General features: G+C 34.9%; 2 protein-coding genes across 2 annotated transcripts in view; one reads left to right on the top strand and one right to left on the bottom strand.

Annotated features, from left to right (window-relative positions):
* Positions 1-9213, bottom strand: part of LOC143404192 (myomegalin-like) — a 77834-nt gene extending 68621 nt beyond the window's left edge. The window contains 9 exon segments of the mRNA XM_076862478.1: positions 1969-2163; positions 3067-3246; positions 4359-4496; positions 4688-4822; positions 5998-6156; positions 7374-7586; positions 7716-7812; positions 8044-8159; positions 9139-9213. Coding sequence (XP_076718593.1) covers positions 1969-2163; positions 3067-3246; positions 4359-4496; positions 4688-4822; positions 5998-6156; positions 7374-7586; positions 7716-7812; positions 8044-8159; positions 9139-9213 — 1308 coding nt within the window.
* Positions 9214-14813: 5600 nt separating this feature from the next.
* On the top strand, positions 14814-19564 carry LOC143403279 (tripartite motif-containing protein 43-like). The gene is made up of 6 exons (XM_076861227.1): positions 14814-15224; positions 15888-15983; positions 16558-16788; positions 17397-17419; positions 18135-18232; positions 19071-19564. The coding sequence occupies exons 1-6, from the start codon at positions 14814-14816 to the stop codon at positions 19562-19564; spliced, it is 1353 nt and encodes a 450-aa protein (XP_076717342.1).
* Positions 19565-19795: the final 231 nt, after the last annotated feature.

Below are 19795 nucleotides of genomic sequence, written 5' to 3'. Positions count from 1 at the left end.
AAATAAACACAATTTGTTTTCAAGTGTAATTGCTTAAAGGCCAACCATTTAGGAAAAGCTATTGGGGTGCTGGGTTTGTGGCTCAGTGGTAGAGCACTTGCCTAGCATGTGTGAGGCACTGGGTTCAATTCTCAGTACCACATATAAATAAATAAAGTAAAGGTCCATCAACAACTAAAAAAATTTTTAAAAAAAACTACTGGGACCCTAAGATATAGTTTCCTTGATATATAAAAAAAACAGTCAAGTGAGTAGAAAAAAAGTTGCTCATAGGCAAAATGATGAAAAAAAAACATAACACATTTATTACAGATAAGAGAAACTGAAGTAGATTCTGCTAGAACTCTATTGGACTAAGTGTTAAGGTTCCGGTTTGAATTGGTGTTACAGATGTCTGTCTTCACTCTTACTTGTTTCTTTGCCCTGGATTACTCTTCACCTTTATATCTGGATGGTTTGCTCCCTTCAGGTCTTTGCCAAATGTCACCTTATCAGATTGGCCTTCCCTGAGTATCCTGTCTAAAACAACAATCTTGTGAGTCACAAGGCACAAATATTCAGTTATGAGTACATTCTAGGGATCTAATGTACACCACAGCGACTACTGGTAATAATGTTACATTGTTTACCTCTATTTGCTAAGACAGTAGATCTTTAATGTCCTCATTCCTATCCACACATAGGAAATAACTGTTTCCTAAGACATTGTATCCATCTACAACTAAAAAAGTATTTTTTTTAAAAAAAGCCATTTAGGTGATTCTTCTGCATGTAGAACTTGAGAATGCAGAAGAGTATAACTAATACTGTTGCTGAATTTAAAATCTTCAGTCATTTCCATTAGCTACAAGGTTCCATTATTTTATTATCTGTTGTGTAATAAAAAGATGTAGAATAAGACTAATTCTTTCAAATAACAGAAGTTAAAAATAAACTTCAAAGACTTAGTAGCCTCTTGTCAAAGACTTAAATGATTCACAATAATTTTTTTTAGGTCTCTTCTAGAAGTGATCATTGAAGTATGTGGCAGGATGTTTCTAACAAAATGTGTATTTACTTCAGTAGGCCAGGGAATTGGAAGAGTGGAATATCACTATCCCATGATACAAGAAAGCATCAGAAAATATTGTGGTAACATATCATAGGCAAGTAAGAATGCAGCTTCCTCCAAAAACTGATTCTGAGCTATTGGTCCTTAATATGCAGCATAAGTCAACTAGTAGTCTTTGCCCTTAAGGAAAAAGATAAAAATGAAGGGAAAAATAAAAAAAAATATTTCTGAAATAGTTGTATACCATTATTTCGAGATTAACACTCAATATTGAGTATGGGAATGTATTCTCTTCATGTCCTTTCCAAACCAATCATTTTTTTTTCCTCCTGAGATAGGAGAGGAATACTTTTGGGGGGTGAGTACCAGGGATTGCACTCAGAGACACTCGATCACTAAGCCACATCCCCAGCCCTATTTTGTATTTTATTTAGAGACAAGGTCTCACTGCATTGTGTAGCACCTCACTTTTGCTGAGGCTGGTTTGAACTCGAGATCCTCCTGCTTCAGCCTCTCAAGCCACTGGGATTACAGGCGTGCACTACTGTGCCCAGTGAAAGAAAATATATTTGATTGTAAGTTTTTCCATACCTCAAATGGAAATATAAAATGTCACTAAAGTCTTGATGGTTTAGAATTAAAATCAAAACACTCCAAAACTCCATACCTTGTTGTCTTAAAATGATCAAAGCATTAAAAAAAAAATCAATGTAGACAATGCAGTTAATGAACACGTGTCTTTGGCACATTTCCAAATGTGGTGTTTAAAACACATTTAACACTTGGATGATTGATGTAAAACTGAAATCTATTTAATAAACAGCAGGAGAGAAACTATGGAGTTTCTCCATATATCATGTAAAATGATATTCACATGTTACAAATGATATTTTTCTGGTCTCCGCACTAGTCCTTACCTGGCTCTCCTGCTCCCTGGTGCTCACAGACTGAAGCAGAGCCTGAACCTCCATTTCATGTTCCAAAGCTTGTTTGCTCCGATCACTCAGGAGGTCCTGCAGCATCCTTTCTTTTCGCTGTAAACGCTGGCAGAGCTCCTCAGCTATTTCACTCTGTCCGGGTCCCAGTTTGCAGAGCAATGTTGCACTAAGATCCTAATGCAGAAGGAATGGTGTAAGATTTTGGAAAAAAAGTCCTTTCTAACACATATTGAAATGCTTATAAGAACTGTCATGGAAGAAAGAGCTTTGAGGTTCTTGAGAATAAGCATCATATTTTATCCACTTTTGTTTCCCCGCATCTAGCAAAGGCCTATGACTCAGAAGGCTAGACATGCTCAATGAACAAACACTAACAATATAAAATATATACAGTGCCAACTTCCATATTGTTCTCTGAAATAAATTCTTCTCTTATTTGCTCAGGGAACTTAATAATTAATGTTAGATGAGAACAAATGGACACTCAGCCCAAGTGTTTCATTTTTTTTTTCTCCCCAGCAAAAACTTTTAGGGGAGCAACAAACAGAAAGTTAAAAAGGAATAACAAAAACTGTTTTAATAAGCAGGCTGATGCAATTCCTATTTCTATATTGGTGGTTAAAACTGTGAAGCCAAACTGCCTGCATTGAATACTGGCTCTGACACTTAACTAGCTGTTACCTGGATAAGTTAACTTCAGAAGTCTTTTCCTTGTCTGTAAAAAAGGGATAATATTATGTCCCTCATATATTTGTGAGGACTCAATAAGTTACTGCCCATTAAGCTCTTAAAATAGTACCTGACCTGGCAAGAGCACCATAACTAATAAAGGTTAGTTATCATATTATAGATGCATATTTTTGATCACATTAATTCTCACATAATTTCTTTCAGAAAGATAAACATCATCTTAATTTTACAGGTATGGGGAACAAGTCTTAGGGAAAGTCAGTTACTTGCCCAGAAAATGAAATTAAAAACTTGGATAACTTGCTTCCCAGACTTCTAGAGTCCTAAGTCAAGACTGAAATCAAGTAACCACTAAGCCAACTGCTTTTAAGCTAACTGAGGTCTTGCCTCCACTTTTTTGTTCTTGTCATGAAGAGATGTCTGTAACTGCTGAATAATACTCTCTTGTTCCTTCTGCCAATGGCTAAATTTGGTTCCCATTTCTTCTTGTAGCCACTGGAGGTTATTACAGGTAGCAGTTAACTGTTCAACTTCTAGGCCTTTGGCCCTCAGGAGACTCTCGATGCTCTGTAGTCACAAAGAGATCAATCATAAGTTAAAAGAGCTATTCTATACTTCTCGTGATAAATGAGAAATTAGATCCATCTTTAAATTAACACCTATTGACTTTTTTGAAAGAGGAGAAAACTAAGTAACAAATCTAACAACGCCATACAAATTTATTTTTTGTTTTTAGAAACTCTTAACTAGTTTGTGGAGAGAGAAATACTAGGCCCATGATAAAATGGAAACATTATAGAGGAAGTAATTTCTCTGAAGAGAAAGTAAATGACTCCTTTAAAAAATGACAGATGGTTAGTTATATAAGATTTAAAATAAGTGTGTAAATAAAAAGCTCATGGTAAATGTTAGTAAAATAAACAAGTGTTCTAATTGCGGGAATACAGGGACGTGTATGTAATATTAACGAGATGAACAACAGTTATACCCTGGAAATGCTTCTGTAAAAGTGTATATGTGTGGGGAAGGGTGTGTATGTATCTATATCCAAATCCCATTTCCAAAGATGAAAAATAAATTAGAACCATGTAAACAGAAATCAGTATTCACTGACTTCCTCTACAAAAACAGAAGTGCTGTAATTTCTCTGTTTTTTTTTCTAATTTTTAAGTTAGACACAATACCTTTATTTTGTTTTTTTTTCTTTTTTTTTTTATTAGCTACACATGACAGTACAAAGATCTTGACAATTCATACATTTGAATCAAATGGGGTATAATTTCTCATTTTTCTGATTGTATAGGTTGCAGAATCATATTGGTCATACAGTCACCTATATACATACAGCAATAATAATGTCTATTTTCTGTGATGCTGAGCATAGAATTCCATTCCTCATGTGTGTTAGGCAAGTACTCTATCACTGAGCTACAACACCAGCCCTAATTTTTCCCTTTCTAGTCTATAATGATGGAACTAGTAAGTGCTATTTTTGTTTATATATATGTGTGTGTGTATAAATAAAAATAATATACGTGTGTGTATACCCCCACACACATATACATATACCTTATAAAGCAAATACTCTGGTTTTCAGAAAATGATGGAGGAGGCTGATGCTTCAGACTTAGAATGCAAGTGAGAGAGGAATACCAAGTCAAGACAGATTTTGCTCTTACATGCATGGCAGCTTCATTAGAAGAGAGGACACTGCACAATCTCTCTATGTCATGATCTCGCTCTCTCACAGCAAGATGAAGCTGGTGCAGTTCTTTGTCTTTTTCTTCTAGAGCAGATAACTTTTCATCTATAGCCCGCTGTAACAAAAAGTAAAGCTCCTAATTTTACAAGGTTCATTATCTTGATTACCATTTACTCAATGAGCTTCAAAATATGAGAGAATGGAAAAGCAAAACCCAAAAGGACCAAATTAAGTAGACATGAATTTCTATGATACTCATGTACATAGAATAACCCATAGCCCAATAAGCAAAATCACAACACGTACCTCTAGAGCAATAGCTCTATCATGTATTCGTTGCCGAAGTCTCTCAAGCAACATTTCATTTGCTTCAGGGTTTTCTTCTGAATTATCTCGATACTGTAGGAGCTCCTGAAATTCCAAATGAGACAAAAGATATTCCTTTATTCATTTATCTATTATTAACTGTATTCCTACATTTTGCTAAGTAATCTGTCACTTAAGATAAAAAACATGATCATTTGCAGGGGGAAAAATTTAGCAGAGATAGCATTCATGTAAATTGTTAACTATTCTGCAACATACAACATATATAATACATAGAACTGATAACTAATCTTCAACATAGAACATACTAGCATGCTTGACAGCTAACTAGTAGGGGAACACAGGGTATATTGCTTGACTCTCTGCCTAATGGTGCAATAAAGATCTAACAAAGGAGGAATGATTTGCACTAATAAAAGACTAGGATTTCTGGGCTGGGAATATAGCTCAGTTGATAGAGTGCTTGCCATGCATGCACAAGGCCCTGGGTTCAATCCCCAGCACCACAAAAGACAAGGATTTCTTAAATGAAGAGGTCCTAGGGGTACATTCATAAGAAAAACAAAAACACTTTTATACACAATATATGCATACAATGAAAAAAATCAGATACTCAGTGAAATATAAGCGATTCAATGTGAGTAAAGCTTAGAGTAGATGGCAGAACTGATCACTCTCCTTTTTTTCTCTCTCTCTCTCTCTTTTTTTTGTGGTAATGGGGATTGAATTCAGGGGCACTTAACCACTGAGCCACACCCCCAACCCTATTTTGTATTTTGTTTAGAGATAAGGTCTCACTGAGTTGCTTAGCGCCACTTTGAATTCGCAATCCTCCTGTCTCAGCCTCCTGAGCCACTAGGATTACAGGTGTGTGCTATTGCGCCCGGTCTGATCACTCTTCTTAATATCGCATTTTTCTCTAAAACTTTCATTCTGTCATTTAACTTTCAGGAAATTTATGTACAGATGTCTTCTCCTATTAGATTGAGAGAGTAGCCAAATCTCTTTGTTTTCCCAACCCCTGGCATAAGTGTCTAACTCACAGAGGTGCTTACCATTTGCTGAATACTGGTTAAGTCTTTCAGGTCTATGCAGATGTTTCTTACTTGATGATTAGCATCTTGATTTTGATTTAGATTGTATCTACTTATTTAAATCTTCCTGATTCCCACAACTTAATATTCTACTTACAGCAGGATCTCAACACAGATGATTAATACCTTCATATTATAGGAACAAGAATTTCAGAGCTCTATGAGTACAGTTTCATTGAAGTCATAAACACTCACCTGAAGCAGCTGCTCCTTGTGACTTAGACTATGGTTTAGGTGTTGAATATTTTGTTCCTGGGTTCGAATCTCATTGTATTTTTCAGCCTCCAGGGTACGAAGCTGTTGGCTCTTATTCTGCAATTCTCATTGTAGCTGCTGCAAAGCTTTCCGCAATTCCTGAATTAAATATATTCCCTTCTTAAAGCAATCTAAAGTTTTTACATGGTCATTAAAATACATTAAAATTTTCAAGATATATAATGAAATATACAATAGCAGAAAGTGCTATTATTAATATTGCTATAGAAATTTGGATCAAATAGGATATGAAAATTGTGAAAAAACTGTGGGGGTAGTAGGAAATAAACTTGACATTAGAGTTCAATACTAACTTTAAATATTTCATGTATAAATTCCCATCAGAAGGGATGTAAATAATTATAAGTAATAAGTGAATTTTTTTTTCACACACCCATGAGTTATAAGTAATACTTTGCATGTTTATGGTCTACACATTTATATAAATATGTGTGCAGATATTTATAAATGATAGGTATATATGCAACGTACTGTAAAAAAAGAAAGGGAGCTCTATATAACAATTAAACAAAACTTAGGATATGTTTCCTTTGAGTGCATAATAAAAAGTTGAGAATTATTTCCATCCCTATCCTTCTACCACTACCCCCAAACTATCAAGACAACTGAATTTTAATACTTCTAAAGGAAATTCAGGTCTCATACTTATCCTCCAAAGTACTAAACCAGGAAGCTGCTTCAAAAACTGTACTTTTAAATCTGAGTATCAGGGAGTCTAAGAGAAGCTAGCACAAAAAAGATCTTAAGATCTTCAAACAAGACAGACTGAGAGAGTGAGAAAGAATATACTCTAAACCAAGAAGAAAAAGAAATTCATTTAAGAGTAATGTATTAGACATTTTTCAAATTACACGACTAATTGTACTTTCCATTTCTGAGACCTTGGACATTCTTCCCCACTTTTCTGTTTGGCTGACTTTCACACCTCCCCGTGCTTGCAGAACACCTCATATTTCATCAAGCTTTCCCTGACTCCCTCTTCAGCCCCTCCTACATATTCTTATAAAAATCCATACATGGCTCCTCTGCAGTATTAACCATACTGATATTCTGTTCATGTGCTTTTTTCACACTAAATTATAAGTTAAGAGGAAGGAGCCTGTGGTCTTCTCCATTATACTCCCACAATGTAGTCCAATATCTGGCACATGACACATGGGCAATAAATGTTAAACTGAATTACTCAGATTAAAAAAAATGACTCAAAGTTTGAGGTTCAACATACACAGTCCTGCTAAAAAGTTACTATCAGGGCAAAGTCAGCATTTGGGGCTACAAAGTGGTTAATGATTTACCTGGTTATGTTTCCAAGAAGCTTCTTTCTGCTGTTCGCTCTTGTTTGCTGCAGCTTCTGCAAATTGCACCCATCGCTTGGCATCAGCAAGTTGGCGTTCCTTCTGTCGTACTATCCTCTGAAGCTTCTGTATTTCAAGCTGGCTGCAGAATAAAGCACTCTGAAGATCAAGCAGAGCCACCTGTTGCTGAGCTGGGGAAGTACCCTCAGAGCTCTGAAGAAAGATAAAAAACTATCCTCACGAGGAGGGCAAGCATTGAACACCTGAGAAGACTGTAAAGACAAAACATAAAACCAAATGGCACATGCCCAACTGAAGTCTCTCCCTATGACGTTCACATACCTGAAGCTGTCCAAGCTGGCTTTGGTGCAGCATTTCTCGAAGCTTTGCCATTGTGTCATTTTGACCTTCAATCACCTGGTATAACTCCTCAGTCTGAAAATGAGAGAGGATGCGCCAAACATGTTAACAAACTAAATATAAATTCAGTTATCTTGCCTGTTTAGTAACAGGATTCTTACAAAACACCAATTTAGGTTAAGATACAATTTTTCCAGGTTAAGATTTGTTAGTCTGATAATACATATTTCTACAAAATATAGAATACTGTCTACTTTGATGGAACAAATTGGTTTCTCACAGGTTCTTGATTGCTAAATATTTTATCTTGTTTTCCCTGCTTTTCAGAGTTTCCTTGAGGCTTTGAATTGTACCATCTTGCTTCTGAGATAACTCCTGAGCAGACTTTAGTTCAGAGCTCATTTCATTAAGTTTCTCTTGAAGAGTCTGAATTAAAAAAAAAATAGTTTGCTAGTTTGTTAGGTCTAGGATATCTTTAAACTTTAAGCAACCAAACTACTTCCTCAAAACCAGGTTCTGAAGAATTTTTTACCGAATAGTACTTTCTTATTTTTCTCACATACAGTAACCACTAAAGTTTAAAGCCAATCAACACAAGGAAATAGAAATAAATGTGAAATACTTCCTTCAATACTCAGTTGCCTCAATTCTCATGCACCATGCTTTCTCTATAATGGTAGCTATAGTAGGCACTTGTCCACATGAGTCACTGTGGATTCCTCACCTAAGACTAAGGAGCTTCTACTATCTTATATAGGACGGGATACTACAAGGACTCAGCAGGCAAGAAACTCTGCATCTTAGATTGTGGCATTGTTTTTCTAACAGACATGAAAATCCATGAGCTATAAAGAAGTGAAGTTAAGCTAAGATCAAAAGCACAAAGATCAAAAAGTGATACCTTACATTGTTAAAGGTTGTGTGCAAGTTTTAATTACATTCCTAAACGATACCAGATATTGGAATCTGGGCAGACCTCGCTAAAATCTTGATGAGAAATAAAGTAAAGGACTAAACTTATAAGAGAAAGTTCCCTAGAGCATCAGAAGACCACAGAATTCACCTCTCAAGTCCTACTCGGGTCCCTGGTTGCACTAAACACCTGTGTTGGGAAGATCTGTTTTTTGACTAAATGCTTTGCCACAATTTTTACATTTGTAGGGATTCTCTCCAATGTGAGTTCTATTGTGACAAATAAAGCCTATTTTTCTATGGAAAGCTTTGCCACAATTTTTACATTTGTAGGGCTTCTCTCCAGTGTGAGTTCTTCTGTGTCAAAGAAAGGTTGATATTTGAGTAAAACCTTTGTCACATGCATTACATTTGTAGGACTTCTCTCCAATGTGAATTTTGCTGCAACAAATAAGGCCTGTTTTTCAATGGAAAGCTTTGCCACATTCTTTACCTTTGTAGGGCTACTCTCCAGTGTGAATTCTTCTTTGGTAAATAAGGTTAAATTTTTGACTAAAAACTTTGCCATATTCTTCACATTTATAGGGCTTTTTTCAGTGTGAATTCTGCTTTGTTTAATAAAAATTGATTTTTCTTTAGAAACTGTATCACATTCTGTCCATTGGTAGGGTGTCTCTCCAGTGTGGGTTATTCTGTGGTAAATAAGACCTTTTTTTTTTTACTAGAAGCTTTGCAACATTGTTTATATTTGTAGGGCTTCTCTCCAGTATAATTTCTTTGGTGGTAAACAAGGCATGATTTTTTTTATATGATTGCTGGTGTTTACTCTCACTTGTATTTTTCTGTATTTTCTTTTGTTGTAAATAGTCAAGATAACAATTTCTATATTTTTCTCTTATCACTTTGTGAAATATATGTTCTATGCCTTTTTCTGTTAAATATTCTTGGGTATGATTAGGAGTCATGACCAGGAAGGCCAAGTTTCTATAGTTCTCTAACATCACATTTCTATATATTTTTTTCTGATCAAGCTGAAGGCATTCCAACTCCTCTTTGGTCAAATCAATGGCTACATCCCTGATTGATAACAATTCCATTTCTTTGCTTTTGTGGTTCTGTATCTTTGTCCCTGATTTTTTTCAGCACCTGTGAGGCACAGAAACCTGGGGCTTCTGTTCTAGGAGAAGAAGCGTAGAAAAAAGAGTCAACAATCTCTATTGCATTATGAAGCTTCATTTTCCTTTTCTGAGGGCAGAAAAAATGCTTTTAAAAAATTTAAAATTAAAAACTCAGTGACTTTGAAGTTTTTTCTCTCAGAAAAATCTTCATATTTTAATAATTTTAATTTTTCATTCATCAATTTTTATCTTTCATTATTAAGAACTCTTCTTAAACTTAATTTGGGGGGATTGTTACTGGACCACATAACCAATGAGCCAGATCACATCCTTTTAAATTTTTTTTATTTAGAGACAGAAGCTCACTAAGTTACTTAAGACCTTACTAAATCCTAAGGCTTGTCTTGAACTTGTGAACCTTCTGCCTTACCTCGTGAGTTGCTGATTATTACAAGCATTTGAAACAACATTCAGATTTTTTAATCTTCTTTACACCAGGCATGGTGGTATACACCTGTAATTACAGTAATTAGGAAGTCTGATATAGAAGTATTATAAGTTCAAGTTCAGCCTTCGCAACTTAGTGAGAACTGGTCTCAAAATTTAAAAATAAATAAATAAAATTTTTAAAAAGGCTAGGTATTTGCTCAGTGTGAGAAAGCATGCCTAGCATTTTTGAGACCTTATATTCAGTCTTAGTACAAGATATAAATACTTATTTTTCTGAACAGTAAATATTTTATTATTAAATATGTTGTTCTCCAAAAGAGTATAAGTAAAGAATATTTCTAAAAACCTTTACATAATGCAGTATCTTATCATGAGTGGTAATTCTTTTCATTCCACCACACATGTGGAATATAATTTTGCTCTTAAACACTTAGAACATTTTTATTTACTTTTCTGTATGTTGCAAGAATCCTTATATTTTGTCTTATTAAGAAAAGTCATGATTTTGGGACTGTATATATGTTAACTGCATCTTCCTTCTTGCAAAATTGAATTCATGCAGCTTTGTGTAGCCCAATATGTGAATCCAGAACTCAGTTCAGGGCCAATCACTGGACTAATTGACTGGCTCAACTGCTTTTGAGGTAAGGGTAAGTCCATTGGCAATATTTTTATAATCTGTTATTTGTTTTTAGGACAATGTGGGTACTGTTTTCCTCTTTTTAAAAATATTTTTAATAAACAATTTCCAGAAACAAATAAATAATGACTGCAAATCTTTGATATGCCTCAGACTTATAGCATAAAAAAGTGAAAGAAAAAATAAAAGTTAAAAATAAAAAATTAAAATTTAAGAGTTAAAATAACCCAGGCTCATATTTATTTAGGTATATATAAAACAAGTGATGTAACAATTGAAATTTTTAATAAATGAAACTAAATTCATATTTAAGCTTCATTATTCAATTTTTAAACAAAATGATGCAGTTGCTAAATATGTTCAATTTTGAAAAAAAATAATACTGTCATTTTAATCAGGGACTGCCAACATATTGGGCAAGCACCCCACCACTGAGCCAAATGTGCAAAGCCCAGTTTTTTTAAAAAACAAGTTCTCAATAATTTGTGCAAGGTGGCCTTGTACTGCTTGTCTCAGTCTTTCAAATACCTGAGATAACAGGCCTGGGCCACCTTACTCCTGCATAAATTTTAATCGTTGAGAGGAGCTTTCAGAGGTAAATAGTTTACTAGGACTTTATGTTGTTTTTACCAAGGGTATATATAATTTATATAACATAAAATTTTGAACTGATGTATAAAAACTAGGAGAAGAAATCAGCCTAATAACCAAGAAGAAATAATAAAAACAAAATGAATTTTATAAATTGATAAAAAAGCTACACGTTAAATCTCAGTCTAAAAAGCTACATGTTAAATCTAAAAAATGCAGGCCAGTGCAGAGAATGCACAAGAATCAGGGATAATACGGAGTTTTGCATAAATAAGTTTTAAATTACTATTTCTAAAATGTATAAATTGTTTTATCCACTTGTATAGAGAAGCTGAAAAGAGAGGAAATTTTCACATCATTCAAATTAATGACACCATTTTTAGAAATGGGAATTTTATTTTGATACAAATATTTTTGATGCCTGAAGAGAGTTAAGGACATAATTTCTGTAGCTATTTTGAAATAAAAATTAAATTCAAAGATATTAATCTCATATTTGACTCAGTATTTAAATTTTCACATGTTCAACAATTTTCCATATCTGTGGCAAATAAATAATAAAATAAATAAATAACAAATCAATGAAAATAAATAAATAACAAATAAATATAAAATTTATTTGTTCTGCAGAATAACTCTTTATGCCCACAATTGTATTAGATGTTACAGCCCAAATCATCCTTGCTGCTATAACTTCACAGTTTCCGGTAATGTCAGTTCTTCACAGAATGACTTTTCTTAGAACTTTAACTTTTTATTCTGTTTACATACAGAATACAGGTCTATAGTTCTTTTCTTACTCTGTGTCTGAAAGATTCTTATTCTTCTTATTCTGTTTACATACAGAATACAGGTCTATAGTTCTTTTCTTACTCTGTGTCTGAAAGATTCAACTGCCACATCTTCCTGTATTGAGAGTTGAGAAGTGTGAATGTTGGATGTGATGTTCAAGGTGCCTCCTGGATCACTCCAACATCAAAATACTTTCTTGCCTAGGGTATTCAGACTTCTACCACGGACAGATATTACTGGGAGATGGAAGAGCTCTATGGAATAATATAATAATAATATTTCAACTTGAGATTTGTTAAAGAAAATCCACATTTAAACCATAGTACTTTATAGCCGCTCTGTCTATAATTCAGAATCTGAGAGGTTGTATCTACTTGATTTCTTCTTTTGGGAATAAATTTAGCAAATGTGAACATTTGAGGTCCCTGGAAATGAGGTGCTTCCCTCATCTATCACTCTGATAATCTGAGGAAGAAATAGGGCCTCCTTGACAGCCTAATGCCTTTGTAGCAGAGGAAATCTCAGGGCAGTGACTTCTAACATTTTTCTTTATAGCCCAGGATTCTTGTATTATAAACCAAAACTCATGCTTTCATACCATACCATCCAATATGATATTTTTTGAAGTCTCATTGTTTTTACATGCTAAAATCATAATTAGTATCTATTGGACAAAATCATCTTTGATACTAATCTGTGTAAAAGGGAGGTTCCAGGAAAGTCTATCAAAGCTAGAAAGGATCAATAGAGGCTTCATGGTGACTAATTTTCACTGCCACACAAGATGGGGTGTGGGGAATGTGGCCATCTTTGCTCTTGCAGTTCATGCTGTGTATGTGGCATTAGTTAAGAAGCAGCCCCAAGGAAGAGTCCTGGGTCTCTTTTGGGAAAGCATAAGATTGATGTGACAAAAATAAAAACAAAACTATTTTTCTTTCTTTCTTTCTTTTTTCTTTCTTTCTTTCTTTCTATCTATCTTTCTTTCTTTCTTTCTTTCTTTCTTATCTTTCTTTCTCTTTTTTTTTAAACAGAAATGGAATGCAGGGACATTTTACCACTGAACCACATCTTCAGCCCTTTTAAATATTTTAATTAGAGATAGAGTCTTTCTGTATTTTTCTTAGGGCCTCACTAAATTGCCAAGGCTGGGTTTGAACTTCTGATACTCTTGCCTCTGCCTCAGGAACTGGGATTATAGGTGTGGGCCACCTCAGCTGGTGAGGAAAACAAAATTTCTAAACTAAATCCCTCTCCACATGGGAGAATAAGACTAAAGCAAAAGTCAGAAACAAAAATGTTTATAAATGTTCAAAAACACATACTAAAATAATCACATATGATGTCCCCCTCTTTCTGTTCTAAAAGGTGAAAAATGAAAGAACACAACTGAAAATCAGTCAGTAACTGTGGGCAAGACTCTAAATGTTGGTTTATGAAGATTAGAGAAGGGATTACATCAAAATTTTCTACCTGAAAACTAATTACCCACACATCCAAACCACTCACACTAATCTAATTGCCCATGCTAATTTAATTACCTACACTAATTACCTAACACTGATTGGAAACACCCTGAATGCAATCAAGGAAGAAGTGGGTGTGGTCTTCAGGGAATCAATAAAAGTGCACTCCAGGAGACCAGCTCATTCTTCTCCAGAGTAGACTTTGAAGCTCACCTGGCTGAATGACATCAAAATCGACCTCCTCCACACCTTGAGTGCCTGATCCTGAAGCTTAATTCTTATTTTCAATCCTGCAGAAAGAACTGCTGAACCATAGAGTAATTCTTAATGTACGTATTCAATTGCCACATGAGCTGTAGCTACTACTTTCCCAAACAAAATCAAATGTAATTTCGTAGTTTAAACTTTTTTTCTTTTCTTTTTATTTCTATTTTATTTATTTATTTATTTATTTATTTATTTATTTATTTATTTATTTATTTATTTATTGTACTGGAGACTGAATTCAGAGGCACTGGACCACTGGGCCACATACCCATTTCTATTTTGGATTCTATTTAGAGACAGGGTCTCACTGAGTTGCTTAGAGTCTTGCTTTTGCTGAGGCTGGTGAGGAACTTGCGCTGCTTCTGTCTCAGGTGTGTGCTACCATGCCCAGTACTCCTACATACTTTATAAGCACTCTGAAACTAGTTCTCAGATAATGTATATTTTTTTTTCCCTGTAGATCCAAAAATATTTTTAGGAATATTTTATCTCTTCCATTCTTAGAAGTTCAACTGTAGTAGAAATGAGAACCCAGATTTTTAGCTAAATAAAAACTGTAAAGAAGTCTTTGTTTTCTGGAGCAGATTAAAATAATCACATATTTTCACAGTATGAAAGGTGCTTGATAATAGTTCAGACTTGTATAGAGAGCTACTCACTTAAATATTTGATTTATTTGCATTCTTTATTTACTCATTTTGTTCTATTTTGTCATGTACAAAAGCAAGTTTATTATTCCCTAGACAGTAGTGTGCTATTCAATGAGAATATGAGTAAAAATTGGTTCAGGTCTTTATGTCTTTAAGGGCAGATGATTAAATCCTTATGGTTTTCTTCCCTCAGAATAATGGATTCAGAAATACCACAAGTGTTCCAGAAAGAACTCACTTGCTCTGTCTGCCTGAAGTACCTTATATACCCAGTCACCATAGGCTGTGGGCACAGCTTTTGTTGGCCCTGTTTCTTCATTCCCTGGGGACAAGCCCAAATTCTTGCCTGTTGCCCTGTGTGCAGGGAGCCGTCACAGCAGGGAGATGTCAAAAACAATATTCTCCTGAAGAATCTTACATCTATGGCAAGGCAGGCTCATCTCAGGCAATTCCTGAACTCTGAGAAAAATATATGTGTGACCCACCAGCAGACAAAGAAGATTTTCTGTGAGGAGAACAAGAACCTGCTCTGTTTGCTCTGCTGCAACCCTCAGGAGCACAGGGCTCACAACCACCCTTCAGTGGAAAGGGCTGCTGAGGAATACCAGGTAAGTGACACCAGTGAGAGCACTGTGAAGGCTGAGCAGTAGAGCTAAGAGATTACAAAAGAGCTGAGGATCTGGATGATGATGATTACCCTACTCTTTTCTGAGCTAGGTAATTTTATAAGCATCAAGGAAGAAGCTAAGAACCAAAGATGTAAGCAATAAATAAAATATGCAAGCATGCCTGCCTTTGTGGAGCTTGATTCCACAGAGGTAGTGATAAAGTAGTTGGTCACTTTAATTTTAATTTTTATGGTTAAGGCATTAGAAACTGCTCATTTTGAAAAGAGTTACTGGCTACCAAAATGACAAATGCAATATATTTCTATACAGCATGAATATTTACTAACACTAGGGAATAAATAAGATAAAAGGCTTTGGGGAATTAGCAGGGTAGAGCGTCAGAAAACAAAATTCTGAAGCCAATTGCCACACTATCTAAAAACTATTCATCTTTATCACTATCCCTAGGCACATGGCTACATTATGCACTTTTGCAGTCTGGAATCTACTAAAATTCGCAATCATCAATAGCAAAAGGAAAGCAATATGATTTTTTTCTCACTGAAGTACTTATCTCTTATTTTTTTTTTATTTTCTATCATTGTGAGATTGAAACCAAATGTGCTTGCTTCTCTATTGTTTGAGTTTATATTTCTTTTACAGGAAAAGCTCCTAAAGCAAATAAAATCATTACAGGAAAAGATCCAAGTAAATCAAAGAAATATAAATGAAGAGAACAAAATAATCAGTCCATGGATTGTAAGTATGAGTCTATTTCCTTGAGACTCAGCTTGAAACAGACATACTAGAAATCCATCCATTATTCACTATAGCATCATGGTATAAGGATATTAGGCACATCATTTCTGGTGGCTTTGAATCCTAAAAGTAAAATTTGACTTTGTAGATCAAACATATGACCAGGCAGTGTCAAGAGAGATTTGAGATGAATATTAATTTTCTAACCAGAGATCAGAATATTGCATATAGTGATTTAAGTGACAGCTATAAATTCTAATCGCTTGCATATAGAAATTTATATTTCAAGGATAAATTGTCAATCAAAACCTTTTCTTAAGATATTTCAGGCATTCATGAAGCAGATAAAAGTGGTTGGAGGGAAGGATGGGTTTGTTTCCTTGCCATTGTTATAAAAACTAGGGAAAGGATAAAGATAAAAGATTAGTGAGTTTCTAATTTCTGAAATGTGGATGAATATAAAATTATGGCATATGTAACATACTGGTAAAAAGACAATGGTCAAAGAGAGAGGTTTAGGTGGAGGAGGATAAAATCATACTGGAATTGTGATCTAGACAATCTATCTCTACAGTACTATGTGTATCTCAGGGAAGAGTTGATCAGGGCTGAGTACAGGAAACTACATTCAGTTCTTCATGTGGAGGAAAATCGACATCTAGACATTCTTAGAAAGGAAAACAAAAGATTTTTAGAGGAACTCAAAAAAAGTGAAGCCAATATGGTTCAAAAGAAGAAAGACTTAAGAGAAATATATGAGGAGCTGGTGAAAATGTCCCATAAACCATATGTGGAGCTGCTCCAGGTAAGAACTGAGTTGTGCATGAAAGTATTTTATATGATTTGGGGTTCTCAATTTTGACCACATTATTTGGTAGTTTTAATGTTTCTTGCATCAATTATTGAGTTCTTTCCTCTTTGGATAGAAATCTACTTAAAGTTTACCTTCTATCCTGAATATAAATAAGCAAGATTTATGAAACATTGTGAGTAGCTCTCCTAGAGTTTTTTTTTAAATTTTTCTGTTGTATCTTGCTTCTCTAAGATCCAGGAAAATAACAATTTATTCATGAACATTTCATTTTTTTGCTTGCCATTTGACAATATGCAGACATCTTGGAAAAGCTTATGTTCTCTTTCTTCTCTTTAAAAGTTATGGAATTGGGGACAGTAAACACTGTGTATTACTGATATCCTTCATTCTCACACTTTTTAGACCCTCTGGATTCTGATTTAATCACAAATTCAGAATCTTTAAATATGCTTTGCTGGTACTGTTCTGAGAGATGAAAATGAATTCATAAGAAGCATTGATGTGATGATATTTGATACTACATGATCTTTCCAAAAAACAAAATACTATTCGATTTCTTTAAAAAAAATAAGCCTTTTTTTTGTTTGTTTTCTTTGCAGGACTTGGGAGACCTATTGACCAGGTAAATTTTGACTTTAGTGTAAACTGGGATACCATTGAGAGCTATGAAAGTGTTTAAGTTGTTTCTAACAAAGTGAAGGCATAGTTTATGTAGAGAGTAATCAACTGTGTATTCATGTGTTTGTTTGAATATGATTTCCTGTTCCCCTTTATGAGAAGTCAGCCTCTATTTCCACTGTTGGTTGAGGAATATATGTCATCCTGGGCTGAATGTTGACATTCATAAATGCAACCATGTGGGGCTGGGGATGTGGCTCAAGCGGTAGCGTGCTCACCTGGCATGCGTGGGGCTTGGGTTCGATCCTCAGCACCACATACAAAACAAAGATGCTGTGTATGCCAAAAACTAAAAAAATAAATATTAAAAAAATTCTATCTCTCTCTCTCACTCTCTCTCACTCTTTCCTTAAAAAAAAAATAAATAAGATAAATGCAACCACGTATGATTTGACATTGTAAATCAGAAACATTGAGGTTCATGGGACAGTTTTTCCTAGTTAACTAATGAGAGACATGGGTACCTCTGAGAAATGGGTTGTTAACTGGCAAATTAAGTAAGAAAGATTCCTAGAAACAGTCCCTTCTTATGTTCACAGAGGTACATTCATGAGGAAAGTGTTTCAAGAAACATTTTCAGCAGAATTGTTGTTTAGTTCCTTAAAAACAGTGATGTCATTTTTGTCACCAGAAGATTCATGTCCTCTTCCTACTTTCAGGAGTGAATCAGTGCAGCTGCACTTGCCTCGGCCTATAAAGCCAGCACTTCCTGCCCAGACCATTACTGGACTGATAGACAGATTCAAGTGTTTCCAAGGTGAGTGTCAGCCCAGTGATGGGAGCATAGTGTAATGACTTTCAATAATGATTTTCTATGGGAAAACTTTCCATTTATTAACCTTTAATTTACCCAAAGGGAATGGTCTGCCAATTGGTATTTATAATTATATTTAGTAATCTGATCACCATGATTAAATAAAAAAAGAAATAAGTGATCACTGGTATAATAATAAATGTGATTCGGGGTATATGTACAAAACCATTTCAATCAATAAGACAATTATAAATTAGTTCAGTATGTTCCCATTTTAAAATAAGTGCACTGAGTGATGAAGGTTATTTAAACATTACCCTTAAAATGTCTTAGAAATTGAATGTGTGATACGTATTTTATTAAACGTAATATACTAAATGCATTAAATTTAATATAATAGCATGTATGAACAAACTTAAAATAACTGAATGCACAGAGCAGTATTTCACAAGCATCAAAAAAAGAAAAGTTGGTATATGATGAAGCAGTTTTTAGATTTCCATGGTAGAACTAAATAGGAACCATAGCAAGGAATTATTGCTTTGGATTGAATGGGAATGCAGACCTTCAATTTCTCATATGAAACGAAAAGTAACAAGCTGGAAGTAGACATGCCCACCCTTTTATTACAGTGTCCATATATTTAGCAGTGTTTTCATTATGGTTGGACTATTGTTTCTTCTGCAGCATTCTAGAAACCTGTGAGTGCAATGCACTTCAGCCACAATTACCCCTCTTCTTCTTCCACCCTATCCCCCCAACATTAAGACTCAGGTAGACCTTCTCATCTAACAGCAATTTAAAAGTTGGTTTTGATTTGAATATTCTCTTCATTCTACAGTGGAGGTATCCTTTGAAAATAGAGTGTTCAGTGATAACCTCAAGCTATTTGATGATGTAAGAAGTTTGAGATTTGGGCACGTCCTTCCAGACTCATCTTTGAATTCTGATGGAATTAACTGTTTTGCTGCATGGGGAACAGAGAGTTTCAACTCTGGGAAATTGTACTGGGAATTAGATATGAAGGACCCTTTAGACTGGTCTGTAGGAGTCTGTAAGGATTCCTGGATAACAAGGAATGGCACAGTGATTGAATCCGAAGACATGTTTCTTCTCCTTTTTGTGAAAGAAGATGATGACCATAGTCTCTTGACAACCTCCCCAATGCTTTCTCACTACATAGAGAAGCCTCAGGGCCAGGTTGGTGTATTTCTTGATTTTGAGAGTGAAAGTGTGAGTTTTGTGAACGTTGTCAAGAGTTCTCTTATATGGCGGTACCCTTCTGGCTCTTTGCATTTCCCAGTCAGGCCTTTTGTTCACACTGGCCACAAGTGAACAGGCATAAGTCAGGAACTCTATGTCTGGGGAATTTACATTTCGGGCAGCCCTTCCTAGTTGAAGTTTACAATACTGTTCTTTAGTGCTTTTTAAGTAATTTGTACTTGATCCAGACATGGTGGCGCATGCCTATTAATTTACACAATTTGGTTAATTTGGGAGTCTGATGTAGAAGGACTTCAAGTTTGAGGCCAGCCTGGGCAACTTAGCAAGACCCTGTCTCAAAAT

Source organism: Callospermophilus lateralis, chromosome 7 (genome assembly GCF_048772815.1).
Source record: "Callospermophilus lateralis isolate mCalLat2 chromosome 7, mCalLat2.hap1, whole genome shotgun sequence".
In the NCBI taxonomy this organism is placed as follows: Eukaryota; Metazoa; Chordata; class Mammalia; order Rodentia; family Sciuridae; genus Callospermophilus; species Callospermophilus lateralis.
This window is presented reverse-complemented; position numbering and strand designations above follow the sequence as displayed.

Excerpts from the sequence above, each read along its gene's own strand:
- LOC143403279 (XM_076861227.1), top strand. The coding sequence starts at position 14,814 with ATGGATTCAGAAATACCACAAGTGTTCCAGAAAGAACTCACTTGCTCT. Across the intron at positions 15,225-15,887 it reads GGGCTGCTGAGGAATACCAG|GAAAAGCTCCTAAAGCAAAT; the intron begins GTAAGTGACACC and ends TTTCTTTTACAG. Across the intron at positions 15,984-16,557 it reads AAATAATCAGTCCATGGATT|TACTATGTGTATCTCAGGGA; the intron begins GTAAGTATGAGT and ends CTATCTCTACAG.